At 38.8% G+C, this 14,022-nt stretch overlaps 2 protein-coding genes across 3 annotated transcripts in view; one reads left to right on the top strand and one right to left on the bottom strand.

The window, feature by feature from the left end:
* The window catches only part of LOC144958107 (myc box-dependent-interacting protein 1-like), a 103,832-nt gene that overhangs the window by 69,600 nt on the left and 20,210 nt on the right, over positions 1-14,022 (bottom strand). For both annotated transcript variants that reach the window (XR_013642336.1, XM_078889765.1), the window contains exon 3: positions 6,395-6,449. Coding sequence is in view for 1 of the 2 variants with exons in the window: in XM_078889765.1 (XP_078745891.1) it covers positions 6,395-6,449 (55 nt within the window). In the remaining variant the exon portion in view is untranslated. The remainder of the gene's footprint in view (positions 1-6,394; positions 6,450-14,022) is intronic.
* LOC144958108 (uncharacterized) overlaps positions 13,040-14,022 on the top strand; it is a 13,072-nt gene continuing 12,089 nt past the window's right edge. Inside the window, exon 1 of the mRNA XM_078889766.1 lies at positions 13,040-13,119. Coding sequence (XP_078745892.1) covers positions 13,089-13,119 — 31 coding nt within the window. The 5' untranslated portion in view covers positions 13,040-13,088. The remainder of the gene's footprint in view (positions 13,120-14,022) is intronic.

Raw genomic sequence — 14,022 nt, 5'->3', positions numbered from 1 at the left:
GGCATTGGCTGGGTCATGTGGCGAGAATGAAACAAGGGTCACTTCCCAAGATGGGCCCTGTACTGTGCAGAAGGGAAGAGAAAGCGGGGAAGACCCAAAGATACCTGGCGAAGGACCATGAAGAAAGAATTAAAGGAAGCAGGCATGTAATGGAATACAGGCACCGCAAAAAATGGAGATGTGTGGTGGATGCCCTATGTGCCTCGAGGCCAGAAGAGGAATACGTAAGATTGAAGTGAAAAAAAAAAAATATATCGTATAACTGTTCTCAGTTTTCGTAGAAGTAGGCAGGTAGGAAAATGATATCCAATCTGTCAACAATTCTAAATCCTGACTTCTTTTCGCAGCCTCATGTTCGAGAGTTTTGACAAAGTTAAGGGTTATTATTTGAATTGGTAGATATTTGAAGTAACCGTTTTCTACCAGTCTGGAGTTCAGTAGTAGAAGATAATGTAATATTTTAACGGTGGGAAATACGATTTGAAAGAAAACCACCCTTGATATTGCAGGGTTAAATACGCAGTGTGTGTGTGTGGGGGGGGGGGGGGGGGGGGTGGTTGAGGTTCGAACGTACTGTATGATTGATGATACACTATGCAATAGATGTAAAAATGCAAGATGCACATTGGGTATTATTTTCTCTATTGAACGCTGTCTTACGTATTAATTCACTCAACCCTAACACCGACTATATCCGTTGTTTACCTGGGTTACTCTTATCCCTTGCATATTTATTACATTTTTCTGAGACAAATTATAATTTTAGAAACTAATGTCTTTAGTTTGTGCATGTTAATGATAGTTGAATAACAATATCTATGTCCATGCTCATTTCTAATACATTTTTTTTCCAATTTTTAAAGTAGCAAAAATTTCTAGGATTGAGTGAATTAATACATCGTCCTAAAAAAACCAAACAAACACAAAGGACATAATAAGTGTCTCGTTGCCTCAAAACGGTATTGTGTCAAAATGGTTTTGATGCTAAAAATGGAATGTGTTTCATTGAGGATACTTTTTTTAGTGACCAAAAAAAAAAAAAATGTAATTTCACTTTTAAGCATCTTCCTCCAGGGGCACATATTTGCAGGTCTGATAACCGAACGCAATTATGGGCTTGATTTTACATTGTTGTAATGGAGAATATTTTGCGTTGGTTTGAGAGTAATTTCTACTACAACAATGAGTCCACAACAAATTGAGTTATAAGACCTGTAAAAAAAACCCCAGCAGTTTGAGGCGAATATTCATATTTCCCAAACTCCACACATCTGTGTTAAATTCAGCACAACCTTGACATCAACGGAGAGGAAAATTAGACAAGGCTTCGTGGGGGTCGCCGGGGTATTTATTGATCCACAACGAAATGTGTGAAGTCGATAATTGGTGCGCTAACAATAATATCACAACAACCACCCCCCCCCCCCCACACACACACACACAAATACACAACATTTGTAACCTACCGCGTCAAACTGGTATTAGACGGTCTATGTCTGAGTGAAGGGGTTGCCAAAAAGTTAATGAATGTATTAATAATACATTCTGACTATTTGTTGGGCGCTCTACCATAATATCGCGAAGAAGTGCTCAGAGCGCTTTACGGGAACATCAACACGTTAATTCGGAAAAGAACAAAGTCTTAAAATGACTGGTAGATCAAGGGGTGGAACAATCGAAAGGATTGTAGCGCATTCCATACATAAGCAAAGTAAAGTAAGCAAATTCCCTTTTTCATCACATAGGGGAAATGTGTCTCTAGGGTCTTTTCCAAGAAAAGACTGGAATAATCCAGGCGTCAGTCGCAGTGCAGCGCCGCGAATTGCTCAAGGCCACACAGAGCAGCGGCGGGTGATCGAACTCGGTACCTGTCGGGGACGAAGCAAAGACCGTAAAACCTCTTACACTTGGGATTGTATTTTGATCTAAAGTAAAACTTTAAACGTGAGCTTTTATATAGCGCAATATCCGCTAAACTTGATCAAAGCGCTTTAGAGAATATGAGTAATGAGCCTTTTCCAAGGAGTTAACTATGCGCCGAGCGAGGCTCGAAACCAGGACCTTCCGATCCAAAAGCGAGTGTCATACCACAGGACCACATAGCCGCACAGAGTAAAGATCAAATCAAATCATTAAGGTCCAATGAGCCGGAGTTTATCCCGGTTTATGTATCCTTAAAAGGATAGGGGAAAATTCGTGTAACCCTTTTGATAGGACGACAGTCTATTGAAGAAAAAAAAAACAACGCATGCCAAATTAACGTGATATTTAACGGACCCAGGTGACAAGTAACTGCTGAGTGGGAAGGGGGGTCGGGAATTAAAAAACAAACTCTCGACTGCACCCAGAATCGATATTGGTCTCTTTGCTTTTAAGGCGAATGCAGAGCTGTCTACTTGAAATTTCCAAAAATTCGTAGTTTCCAAGGGAAAAGAAGAAAAATTCACTTAAGACAGCTTTAGAAATTAACAATTTCATCTCAGCATTATCCAAAATGCTCCAATATCCTTAATGTAGGTTCTAAGAAGCTAGACTTTCCTTCTCAACATGTTTTACTGAGTCAAAGAAACCTATGCAGCTCTGTAGCTGGAGCCAAAAGTTCGTATTTCTACGAATTTTTCGTTGTACTAGGCAGGTCTGCGAGTGCTCTGCCACCTGAGCTACCGGGACCCGACTTTTTTTTTAAATGAGCTTTAATATAGCGCAGTATCCACTAAACGTGCTCAAAGCGCTTTACAAATGGTCCCTGAATAACAGCAACACGTAACAAGTAGAACGAGACATGACGCCCGTTAGGCGAAATTACAATTTTCTTCCCGACAGAGACAACGTTGTTAACGGTCAGGCACCTGGGTACGGTAAGAGAATGTGAGTAAAGAGCCTTTTCCAAGGACTCAACTATGCGCCGAGCGAGGTTCGAACCCAGGACCTTCCGATCCGAAAGCGAGAGTCATACCATTAGACCACATAGCCGACTTTGTTCTAGCTTCTTCGGCCATGGTTCCTACCTATACGTTAGCGCGATGGATTCTGCGATGAAGCATGTCTGCTATTGCTTTTTTTGTTTTGTTTTAAAGGGTTTTACGGCACTTGCAACACATTTAGGTCATATCAGCGCCAGTAAAAAGGAAGGAAATGGGAAAGTAAAAAGTTCTAGAATTCCAATTAAAGCACCCAAGACAAGGTAAGACGAAGGGAATAGGTTCAAATAGGAAAACAGATGTAGATTCCAAGAGCACACTATCAAAGTACTTAGTTTGAGATCACCTAAAAGTCTCATCCAGACACAAGCACAGATCGCCACTAAGAGGAATGCACTCAAATGTTTACAAATCATATAATGCAATGCATACCAGAGAGATGATTTACAAGGAAAAAAATATCATCTCCCAAAATTCTAACTATATATTTGACTGTTTCCCTCCCAGTCAGGGTATCTGGCCAGGGCCAGGACAAAACCAAGCAAAGACAGAAAGTCAGTTGGAAAACAGATATATGGGGATAGAAGACACAGTAAGTACCTCCCTGCCCACTACGGGGGGGGGGGTCAGGAACCCCACCCAGTGTCTGCTGTGTCTGCTATTGTTAAAAATGTCAAAAGTTAAAAAGTTGACTTGTCAAATATAATAGTGACGGCAACGTGTATTTTATAGCAGGTGTATAACCTTAATCACCAGGTGGTAATAGGATTCAATAGTCATTCTTCATGCTGGCTAGAACTTTTTAACATGTCATTTGTGATCAGAATATAATAAAAGTCAAAACATGATCAAATTTACAATGTTTTTCTCCTCTGGATACACTTTTATGCTCGCCGGAGAAGTATTTCAAAAGGTCATCCGCCATTGTTCCAATAGTTTAGAACCAGTTACTAAGTTACTATGCGTCATTACGAGGGAAGTGACGTCACGACTGTTGTTGTTGGTAAAACCATAGCAAACTAGAGACGTATATAGAGAGCAATGGGTGAAACACAACGCGTCTAGTTCCCTTTGATTAGTCACCCAGCCTCGAGGTAAATCGTTCATAATATATAATACACATAATATCAGCTGTTCCCCTGATGTCATATTGCGTTAGCGACCAAAATGTTAGCGTTAGGATACAGGCTGCAACCAAAACAAAATCTTTTTTAAAAAACCCAACAAATAACACAAATCCCAAACCCCATGAGATAAAAACAAAACGAACATTAAAAAAAAAAAATAAACGCCTCCTCCAACACACATCACGCCGCGCGCGCATAGGCACGCACGCACGCACACACACACACACACACACACACACACACACACAAACACATATTTACAAACACGCACGCACGCACTCACATTAATAAAATAATGAAGGTAATTTACACTCATTTTAACGTAACATAGCCATCTATGTGCTGTACTCTGGAAAAACACATATTTTGAAAATTTGGCCAGAAAACTCGTCCTTCAAATATCGATCGATTTAAATGACCTTCATCTTGGCTAAAACTCTCAAACCTGAGACTTTGCAAAGTCCCCAGGTGTGTGATTTTTTGTCAAGATGAGGGTCATTTAGATCGACCAATATTTGAAGAACGAGTTTTCTGGCCAAATTTTTTAAATTGGGTTTTTCCAGAGTACGCCAGAATCTGTCCTTTGAGATAACGGTTATGTACGGTTAAAGCTGTACTGACATACAACTTATATCATTTTGGCCAGAAAACTTATCATTCATATTATCGATCCATTGCGTTGATCCTCTACCTTTAAAGAAATAAAAATTAATCAATCAAACTATTTGACAAGTGCAATCGGATTAATCGGTCGATAATTGAATAAAAATTTATGGCCAAAATGAAAAAAAAAAGGAAAGGCAAAAAACAAAAACAAAAAACCAACAAACAAAAAACTGTTTTGTCAAAGAAAAGGAGTAAATGGGCGTTAGTTTTCCAACCAGAGTAATTATGACTTGCAGCATCTCTCTCAGTCTAGGACGCTGCTGCTCTCAGCTCATCCATCTTTTCTGTCTATGTCAATCCATCCATCCATCCACACATCCATTTGTCTGTCAATCCATCTATCCATCCATCTGTCCATTAATCCACCCATCTATCTATCTGTCTGTAAATTCCTTCATCCATTCATCTGTTTGTTCCATCCATCAATCTTTCATCCATCCACAAGTTTGAATTTAAAGAGAGAGAGAGAGAGAGAGAGAGAGAGAGAGAGAGAGAGAGAGAGAGAGAGAGAGAGAGAGAGAGAGAGAGAGAGAGAGAGAGAGACAAAGGCAAGAAATATAAATAAATAAATAAATTAATAAAGATACAGAAATGAGTCAATTCGTATTAGAATGCAACACTATTGTGTCAATTTGTCTTGATGGTGAAAATGGATTAGCCTGCCGCATCCTGGTCATCCGAGAAGGATGCATCAGCTCCGTTACTGACTTTCTCAAATCCAGAGAGCGCCATGGGATTATAAAAACAAAGATCGGTGTAGGAGACAGATTGAAGAAGCAGACCGACGGACAGACCGCAGTCTTCTATACATAGTTTGAAACTGCCCCTCTGCCCCCCCCCCCCCCTTCCCAAAAAACCGTCAGGAAAGAAAATGTGGTGTAATGGTAGCACGTATGACCGGTAATCAGGAGGTCTGAGGTTCAATCCCAAGTCGAGGCAGACTGATTTTATTTTCTTCCTTGATTTGTCTGGCACCGTTTCATTCATACAAGCTTGTTCAAAAAACAAAAGAAAAGAAAGCGAACTGTGAATAGTATAGTACTGAACCCCAATGATCGATACAGGCCCCTTTGCTAGTGAGGCGAGTGCTCTACCACTGAGCTATCGCCCCCCTCCCCCCCCCCTACCCCCAAAGAGATGGACAAGACACGAGAGAAAAAGTAATCATTACACGTGACCAACCGTATCATTGTAGTATTATTGTGTAGGGATGAATTATAATTTGTGAGGCTGGCTGAGAAAACCGAGGAAGATGCGGCAAGCTTCGATTCGAGATATGAGCCAAAATAAAGTGTTTCCCATAGCAACAAATTTTATTCAGAAAAAAACTTGGGTTCTAATAGACATAGAACGATAATTCAAAGTGCTAAATGATCAGAAAGATGTCTACACCCCTGCATACATAACTCAATTTTTGAAATGAGCGCATTTTTCCGGGTTTTATCAGCCACCCACAGATTTTATAAAGAATAATAAATTTAATGACCGACTGATAGGAAAAAGTAATGTTAACCTGCGGGAAACAAAACTCTGTCCCTTCAATTGAGATACTTATTTTAACTTTCAATTGTACAAATTTAAAATGAACATTCAATTTGAAACACGAGTTACAAGCAGACACAATAATATACCGTTTTGAGAGGATTGGTCACGTACTACAACATACACAAACTGACTTACTTCTGACACAGGCTATGTAGTGGTGTAACTCCTTGTGCAACGGGTGAGTTCTTTCCTGAAAATAAAGTAAAATAATGGAAATAAAACAATAACAAAAATCTAATAATTTAAAAAAAAGGTATTTATCTCCTTAACTCTCTCCTTACCGATCATTTTCAGTACTTTCCCAAAATGGCAGGCTTACCCAGCAGAAAAATTGGTTTAAAAAAAAACTCAAACAAGCTATCTACAAAACAACCTTATGTTCTTATTAATCAAATAGAGATCATTCTTCAAAGTTTATGATAAACAAAATAACTCTGAATAAGAAAAATGTACATTGTCTCGTAACAAATGTGACGATTTTGCTGCAGGTGGTAAGGAGAGGGTTAAAAGACCTGAGCTGCCTACCTGAATGTCAAAAAATCGCAGTGTCCAAGGGAAAAGAAGAAAAATTGACTTTTAGAAATAAACAATTTGCTCTCAGCATGGTCTAAAATTGCTCCAATATCCTGAATATAGGTTCTAAGACGCTGGACTTTCCTTTTCAACAACATTTATTGAGTCAAAGAGACCGATGAAGCTCTGTAGCTGGAGCCAAAATTCGTATTTTTACGAATGTTTCGTAGTACTAGGCATGTCTGAAATACGTATCTATATGATTGGCAGTTTCTATCTGTATCGGCATTCTTGTATGTTATGTATGAGTATCTCAGTTTTTGGTATCATTTGGAGCTAAGTGAGGCCCTTACGTTCTTATTTAGTCTACCCCACTGTGCTGAACTCCCTCTCGGCAAGACAGCCACACAACGATCACGGCAAAATCAAGTATTCAAGAACAAGGATAAACAAAAAAGTGATCTTTTACAACAGCACAATATCCAGAAACTGTGCTCAAAGTGGCGTCCCAAGCCAACAGCAACACAAAACATGCAACACGAGACATGACATAACATGCTTTCACATTTTCCAGACCTTCTGATTATCGGTCAGACGTGCTACCATAATATGGTAGCGCGTCTGACCGGTAATCAGAAGGTTTGAGTTTCGATCACCAGTCGAGGTGTTTTATGAGTTTTATTCACAAGTTGTGTGTGATTGTGATTGTGCGTGTGCGTGTGTGTTTGTGGGGGGCGGAGAACAGCTTAGTCAATCGAAATTTATAGTAAAACTTTGTGCTGAAACGAAAAACCAAATTAATTGTGTTACGTCAAAGCACGTCAGTATATGAAGTATTAAGTAGAGCTACTACTACAACTACTCCACTCCAGACTTAATTATAGAATTCCGCTTTATTAATCCTTTAAAGGCAAGATATGATTGATTTAATTTAAAAAAAAAAAATCATTTCTCTCAGTTTGTGTGTGTGTGTGTGTGTGTGTGTGTGTGTGTGTGTGTTTGTGTGTGTGTGTGTGTGTGACATAAAAAATAATAACCCAAATGAATATGAGTCCCTTTTTATCCGAAGGGAAATGTTTTTCTTCTGAGGTACATCTCGAGACAAGAGCCCCGCTCACTGTTCTTTTCCCCACATTGAGCAATTAGCGCGTATTGGTAATTCTGCATGCAGCGCTACTGGGAATTTTAGGCCTTTCTTTGTTTGTTTGTTTGTTTGTTTGTTTTTTGTTTTGTTTTGTTTTTTTTTTTTTTTGTTTTTTTTTTTGGAGATGGATCTTAAAGGAAAATAGGGACAAAAATTCCATGAGGAGAAAAAATATTTAAAAAATTATGCCCTTCCGCCACGATATCACGCCTAGGCATTCCGCGAAGGAATATTAGATGACTCATCAAACAAGATGTCTGATGTCAACAGGAATCACCCATGTTGTCCAAGTGAGCATAATGGGGGTTAATAATCTTGCCCAAGGAAAAAAAAACGAATGTGATGTGAAGCGAGGCTCGAACCCGGGACCTTCCGGGTCACTGTACCATGCCTTAACCGCTCGGCCACTTCGCCCCCCCCCCCCCCCCCACCTCCCCCTTGAGAAATAAAGATGATTTTATTTTATGTTTATAAATAATATAAATTTTTATAAAAAACTTAGATTGAAAGCGAACTGGGCGTGTAAGAGGTTGATAAAATCCTCCACGATCCACAACTAGGTCAGACATTTATAATATTAATAATGAAAACGATATTATGTACTTAAACCCTAGTCTTACTTAAATAATAATGTTATCATTTCACCAAAGCAAATAATAATGTTATCATTTCACCAAAGCAAACTCTCATCCCGGGACACTGTCGGTGTGTCATTAGGAAATCAAACGTGCTTGTTGAAAGACTTGTGTCAATTTAAATAATGAAAGCAAAATGTTTCTTAATACTGCATACAGTAGGACACACTGCTTTGCATCACGATATTTACCCAGTACAATAAAACAAATTAACACCAGACAGAGCGATTTACACTGGGAACAAATAAAAGTGCGTTTGAATACTTTTGAACAAATTGGTTATTTAAACCATTTTTTAAAAATTTAATAGCGCCGGGGGGGGGGGGGGGGGGGGGGGGATATAAATAAATATTTGAGTGATTTAATACAATTAAAACTGCCTCCGTCGCAATAGAATATAATACTACGCGAAACTAAAGTACATACGTTGAAATCGACGTGTACATATATGCAGGTCTGACATCCGAACCACTTATGGGCCTAGTTTAATATTATTGTAATGGACCTTTTGCGCATTATTTTTTTTTTTTGAGACTCCCATTACAACAATGAGCCCATAAGGAATTGGGTTATCAGACCTACAAATAAGTATACGTCGGTTGAAATACACATAATTTTTTTCAAAATTTTTCACAAATGTGTGATAGACTACCCGCCATAATGTACAGTCGGGACATGTTATGAGGACGTCAAGAGAAACGAAAAGTAGAGAAGTAGTCTGCCGCTATTGGCCCTTTAACGTGTGGCCATGTGGTCTTGTGGTATGACACTCGCTTTCGGATCGGAAGGTCTTGGGTTCGAGCTTCGCTCAGCGCATAGTCGAGTCCTTGGAAAAGACTCTTTTCTCATATTCTCTCACCGTACTCAGGTGTAAAATGAGTACCTGGCCGATAACAGCGTTGTATCTGTCGAAAAAATATTGTAATTTCGCCTGACAGGAGTCATGTCTCATTCTACATGTTAAGTCTAGTGTTACATTTGGTCAGGGACACTTTGTAATGCGTTTTGAGCATGTTTAGTGGATATTGCCCTATATAAAAGCTCACGTTTAATCTGCTTTCGACTCTAACCAGTTAACTGCCGCACGCTGGGAACAACTCGTATTTAAATATTTGGTCAGAAAACCCGTCCTTCAAATATCGATCGATTAAAATGACCCTTATCTTGGCAAAACTCTCAAACCTGGGTTCACGAAGTCTTCCCAATATCCCAGGTTTGAGAGTTTTTGCCAAGATGAGGGTCGATTTCATCGATCGATATTGAAAGGACGAGATTTCTGGCCAAATTTTTAAATACGTATTTTTCCAGAGTTCGACAATTAACTGGTTAATCAGAATACCTGCCTTACCTCGTTTTACAAAAATTATGGCCAGAAAACTCATCATTCAAATATCAACCCTCAACTAAACTATCAAATCTAGGACTTACTCGCGGTACTTCCAAGAAGTCCCAGGTTTGAGAGTTCTTGACAAGGTGAGGGTCAATTTTAATCAATCGGCATTTAACGGAGGAGTTTTTTGTTTGTTTGCTTTTTTGTTGTTGTTTTGTTCGTTTGTTGTTGTTTTGTTCTGTTTTTTCTTTTCTTCCTAGGTCAGGATTATTAACACCCAATTTGCATCTCTGTGGAAATCACGGGTGATTAGAGTTGATACCAGAAGTATGTCTGATAGGCTATCTATATTATTCCTTCATGGAATATGTCGGTAATGGCCAGAGCTGCCAACTTGAAATATTTAAAAAGTAGTTTACAGGGGGGGGGGGGGGGGGTGTGAAAAAGTGACGAAAAATAGCTTTACAAAGCAATAATTTGCCATCACCGTGATACGCAAATGCACCAAAGTCCTGAATATAAGATCTAAGGAACTAAATTTTCATTTTCAAAAAGATTTATTGAGTCAGAGAAGCGAATGCAGCTCTGAAGCTGGAGCCAAAAATTCGTAATTCTACGAATATTTCATAGTACGAGGCAGTTCTGGCAATGGTGTCGCAACTCTAGGGTTGGATACTTCGGACACAGAAAGTTGCTTTCACGCTCGGGACAGCCATTTATCTGGGTTTTTTCTTTTTCTTTTTAAACGCCCCTTTGTTGAATCTCTATGTGAGTATTTGTTAAGCTTGACAAAATTGCAAGTTAACGATTGCGTTCTCCGATTTTAAACTATCGACCAACGACGAGGAAGAAAACCAGGATCGGTCATCCAGCCACAAGTATACTCGGGACACAGAAAGTTGCTTTACACGCTTAGGGTAGTCATTTATCTTCTTTTTTTTTTTTTCTTTTCTTTTTAAACGCTCCTTTGCTGAATCTAACTATTTGAGCGAGTATTTGTTAAGCTTGACAAAACTGCAAGTAAACGATTACGTTCTCCGATTCTAAACGATCGACCAACGACGAAGAAGAAAACCAGGATCTGTCCTCAGACGTTGATCGTTTACTTACTTTTGACATGGACTCGATACGATACTTAGGCGATAAGAAGGCATTGGCATGGAATCGACACTCAAGGAGATTGAGTCTTCTCGTTTCTATTTATGGAAATTCTTATTTTTGGTGCGAGATAGTGAGTGATCTATTTCATTCTATAAGAAACTGCCTACTCAACACTCATAAGATCCATCTTAGACTATTCCCGTGCAGTTTGGAACCCACACCTACAATCGGATATAAAAGCAATTGAAAACGCGTCTTGTTAATATCGATTGATTAAAATGACCCTAATCTTGTCAAATCTCTCAAACCTGGAACTTTTAGGAAGTCCCAGGTTTGAATTATTTTGACAAGATAGGGGGTCATTTTTTTATGAAAAGAAACGGAAATCGCATATTATGACACTGAACCCATCGTCTCAAAACAGTGTCATATGTGAACAAGATGCCAGACCGGACCTGCCTCGTACTGCGAAAAATTCGTAGAATTACGATTTTTGGCTCCGGCTGCAGAGCTTTAAATGTGACTTTGACTCAATAAATCTTATTGAAAATGAAAGGGCCATTCCAGAGAACCGATATTTCGGACTTTGGAGCATTTTTTGGGGATCAAGATGAGGGCAATCTAATGTATAAAGTTATTTCTATGGTGACTTTTATTTCCCCTGGGAAACTACGAATTTCTGAAATTTCAAGTAGGCAGCTCTGTGCCAGACAATCTTCTTCATCTTTTCGCGTTCCCCAAGGTAGGTCAAAGCTTGACTCCTATACTGGTAACGAATTCTAAGGTCCTCCAAAGTTCATCGGCATGACCAGAGTTCCTTACTGATATCCGGGTCCGGAGGCCAATAAGCCACATAACACAGCGGGTCACGCCTGGAACACACGAGGTACAGTTTCATTGTCTCTATGGCAAGAATACACGACACGCCATTATCTCCACAGCTAAATTTTGAGTAGATAATATGTGAACCTTTGCCTCGAAACGGTATTAAGTCGGGATGGTTAAGATGTTGAAAATTGAATTTATAGCCAGAAATATCAGACTTGTGTTGAGCTTGTCTGTTTTATTGAGGAGAATGGATACCATATTTTAGGGTGCTAATGCCAACAATTTATATTTTTGACCAGTTTAACATTAAAGTCGGCCTTCGTTCCGAAATAATACCGTTTTGAGACGATGGGTCACATATTATATGGCGTTTCGGTCGACAGTGCCTGGTCCTGAGTCTAAAATTAGCGATTTTAAAGTTAAACTAACAAGACCTGTGGAATGTTTGTTTTTCTCACTTCAAGAAACTGCATCTACCGTCCTCAATAATGTACAAAACCCGATGTGTACTTATTTGCATGTCTGATAACCAGTAATGTTATGGTCTCTTCATTGTAACGGAAATAGTCTCAAACCAACGCAAAATATTGTCCATTACAACAATGTTAAGTCAGGCTGACGGCTGATAATTGCGTTCGGTGATCAGACCTTCTAAGTAGTGCACCTAGACAAAAACCCAGCCCACGTCTCATATTTTGTCAGTTAATTCCATTTTGAGCATCCAAATCATCCAGACATAATACCATTTTGAGGCGGCGGGTCACATGTAAACAATGAACAATATTATCTTTTTTTAAAGTTGAGACTGTAGAAAATCTGTGAACTCATTCCGGTATGACGTCATTCTAGAAAGCTCTATCTGTATATTCTATATCATTTATATTACATTTTGAGTATGAATTCCATGATAAGTGGTGGCTGTTGTCGACACGTAATTTTATCTCATACGAACATTCTTGACATCCTCTGGGGATTAACCAGTTAACTGCCGTACTCTGGACAGACACGTATTTAAAAGTTTGGCCAGAAAACTCGCCTTTCAAATATCGATCGATTTAAATGACCCTCAATTTGGCAAACACTCTCAAACCTGGGGCCTCGTAAAGTCCCAGGTTTGAGAGTTTTTGCCAAGATGAGGGTCAATTTAATCGATCGATATTTGAAGGTCGAGTTTTCTGGCCAAATTTTTTAATGCGTGCTTTTGCAGATTACGACAATTAACTGGTTAAGCGGAGGCAGTGATAAGTGGAAGGCAAATATGGTGATGAGAGGTGTTGAATGATGGATATCTTAAACCATAATAATAATGGTAATTATATTTATTATATTTATTCCTTCATTATATAATTTACATGTTTCTTTCTTATTATCTCATCTACTTATCTTGTTAATTTGTTTCTTTATTTCTTGATTGATTTATTTATTCATTCATTTTTATTCACTCATTAATTAAATAACTTTTTTTATCAATATATTGATTCATTAATTCGGTCATCAATTTATTAATTAATTTATTGATGTATCAGTTTATTCATTTATCTGTCTATCTATCCACATATATATATAATTCCATACAACCATGTATCTGTCTATCTTTCTATCTATTTGTCTCTATCATTGGTTTGTTTCTTCATTCATTCCCGGAACAGATCTCAACAAAGATATGATACAGATAGTCAGATTGCATTTTGATATGAGATCCTTGTTAGGTGGTGTGTTCGGAGAATTCTTCTGAATGGGTTTCCTGATGAGGCAAAGTAGGAGCAATTGTCCAACAGGACGTATGTAACTACAGAACTGAAAAGCTTTTGTGACTTTGTATCATTCTTTTATGAAAGAAGTCGGTCGTTTGTATGTTTAATCTTAAAAATGTGTGTCTGTTTTATGCAAAATTGGGTCTCTCTCTCTCTCTCTCTCTCTCTCTCTCTCTCTCTCTCTCTCTCTCTCTCTCTCTCTCTCTCTCTCTCTCTCTCTCTCTTCTCTCCCTCCTCTTATTCTCTCTCTACCTCTTATCTTCTTTCTTTCTCTCTCTCTCTCTCTCTCTCTCTCTCTCTCTCTCTCTCTCTCTCTCTCTCTCTCTCTCTCTCTCTCTCTCTCCGAGAAAGGGAAGGGAGATGAGGTGTGGAGTGTGGAGGCGAGATTGGAGGGGAGAGTGGAGTTACTTTTTGGTGATGTTGCATGCACAATTGAAAGCCATAAAACCATTAAGATT

This window comes from Berghia stephanieae, chromosome 12 (assembly GCF_034508935.2).
Source record: "Berghia stephanieae isolate SIO BIC M18660-M18661 chromosome 12, UCSD_Bste_1.3, whole genome shotgun sequence".
Classification (NCBI taxonomy): domain Eukaryota; kingdom Metazoa; phylum Mollusca; class Gastropoda; order Nudibranchia; family Aeolidiidae; genus Berghia; species Berghia stephanieae.
The sequence above is the reverse complement of the archived record's forward strand: the minus strand, read 5'-3'. Positions and strand labels throughout refer to the sequence as shown.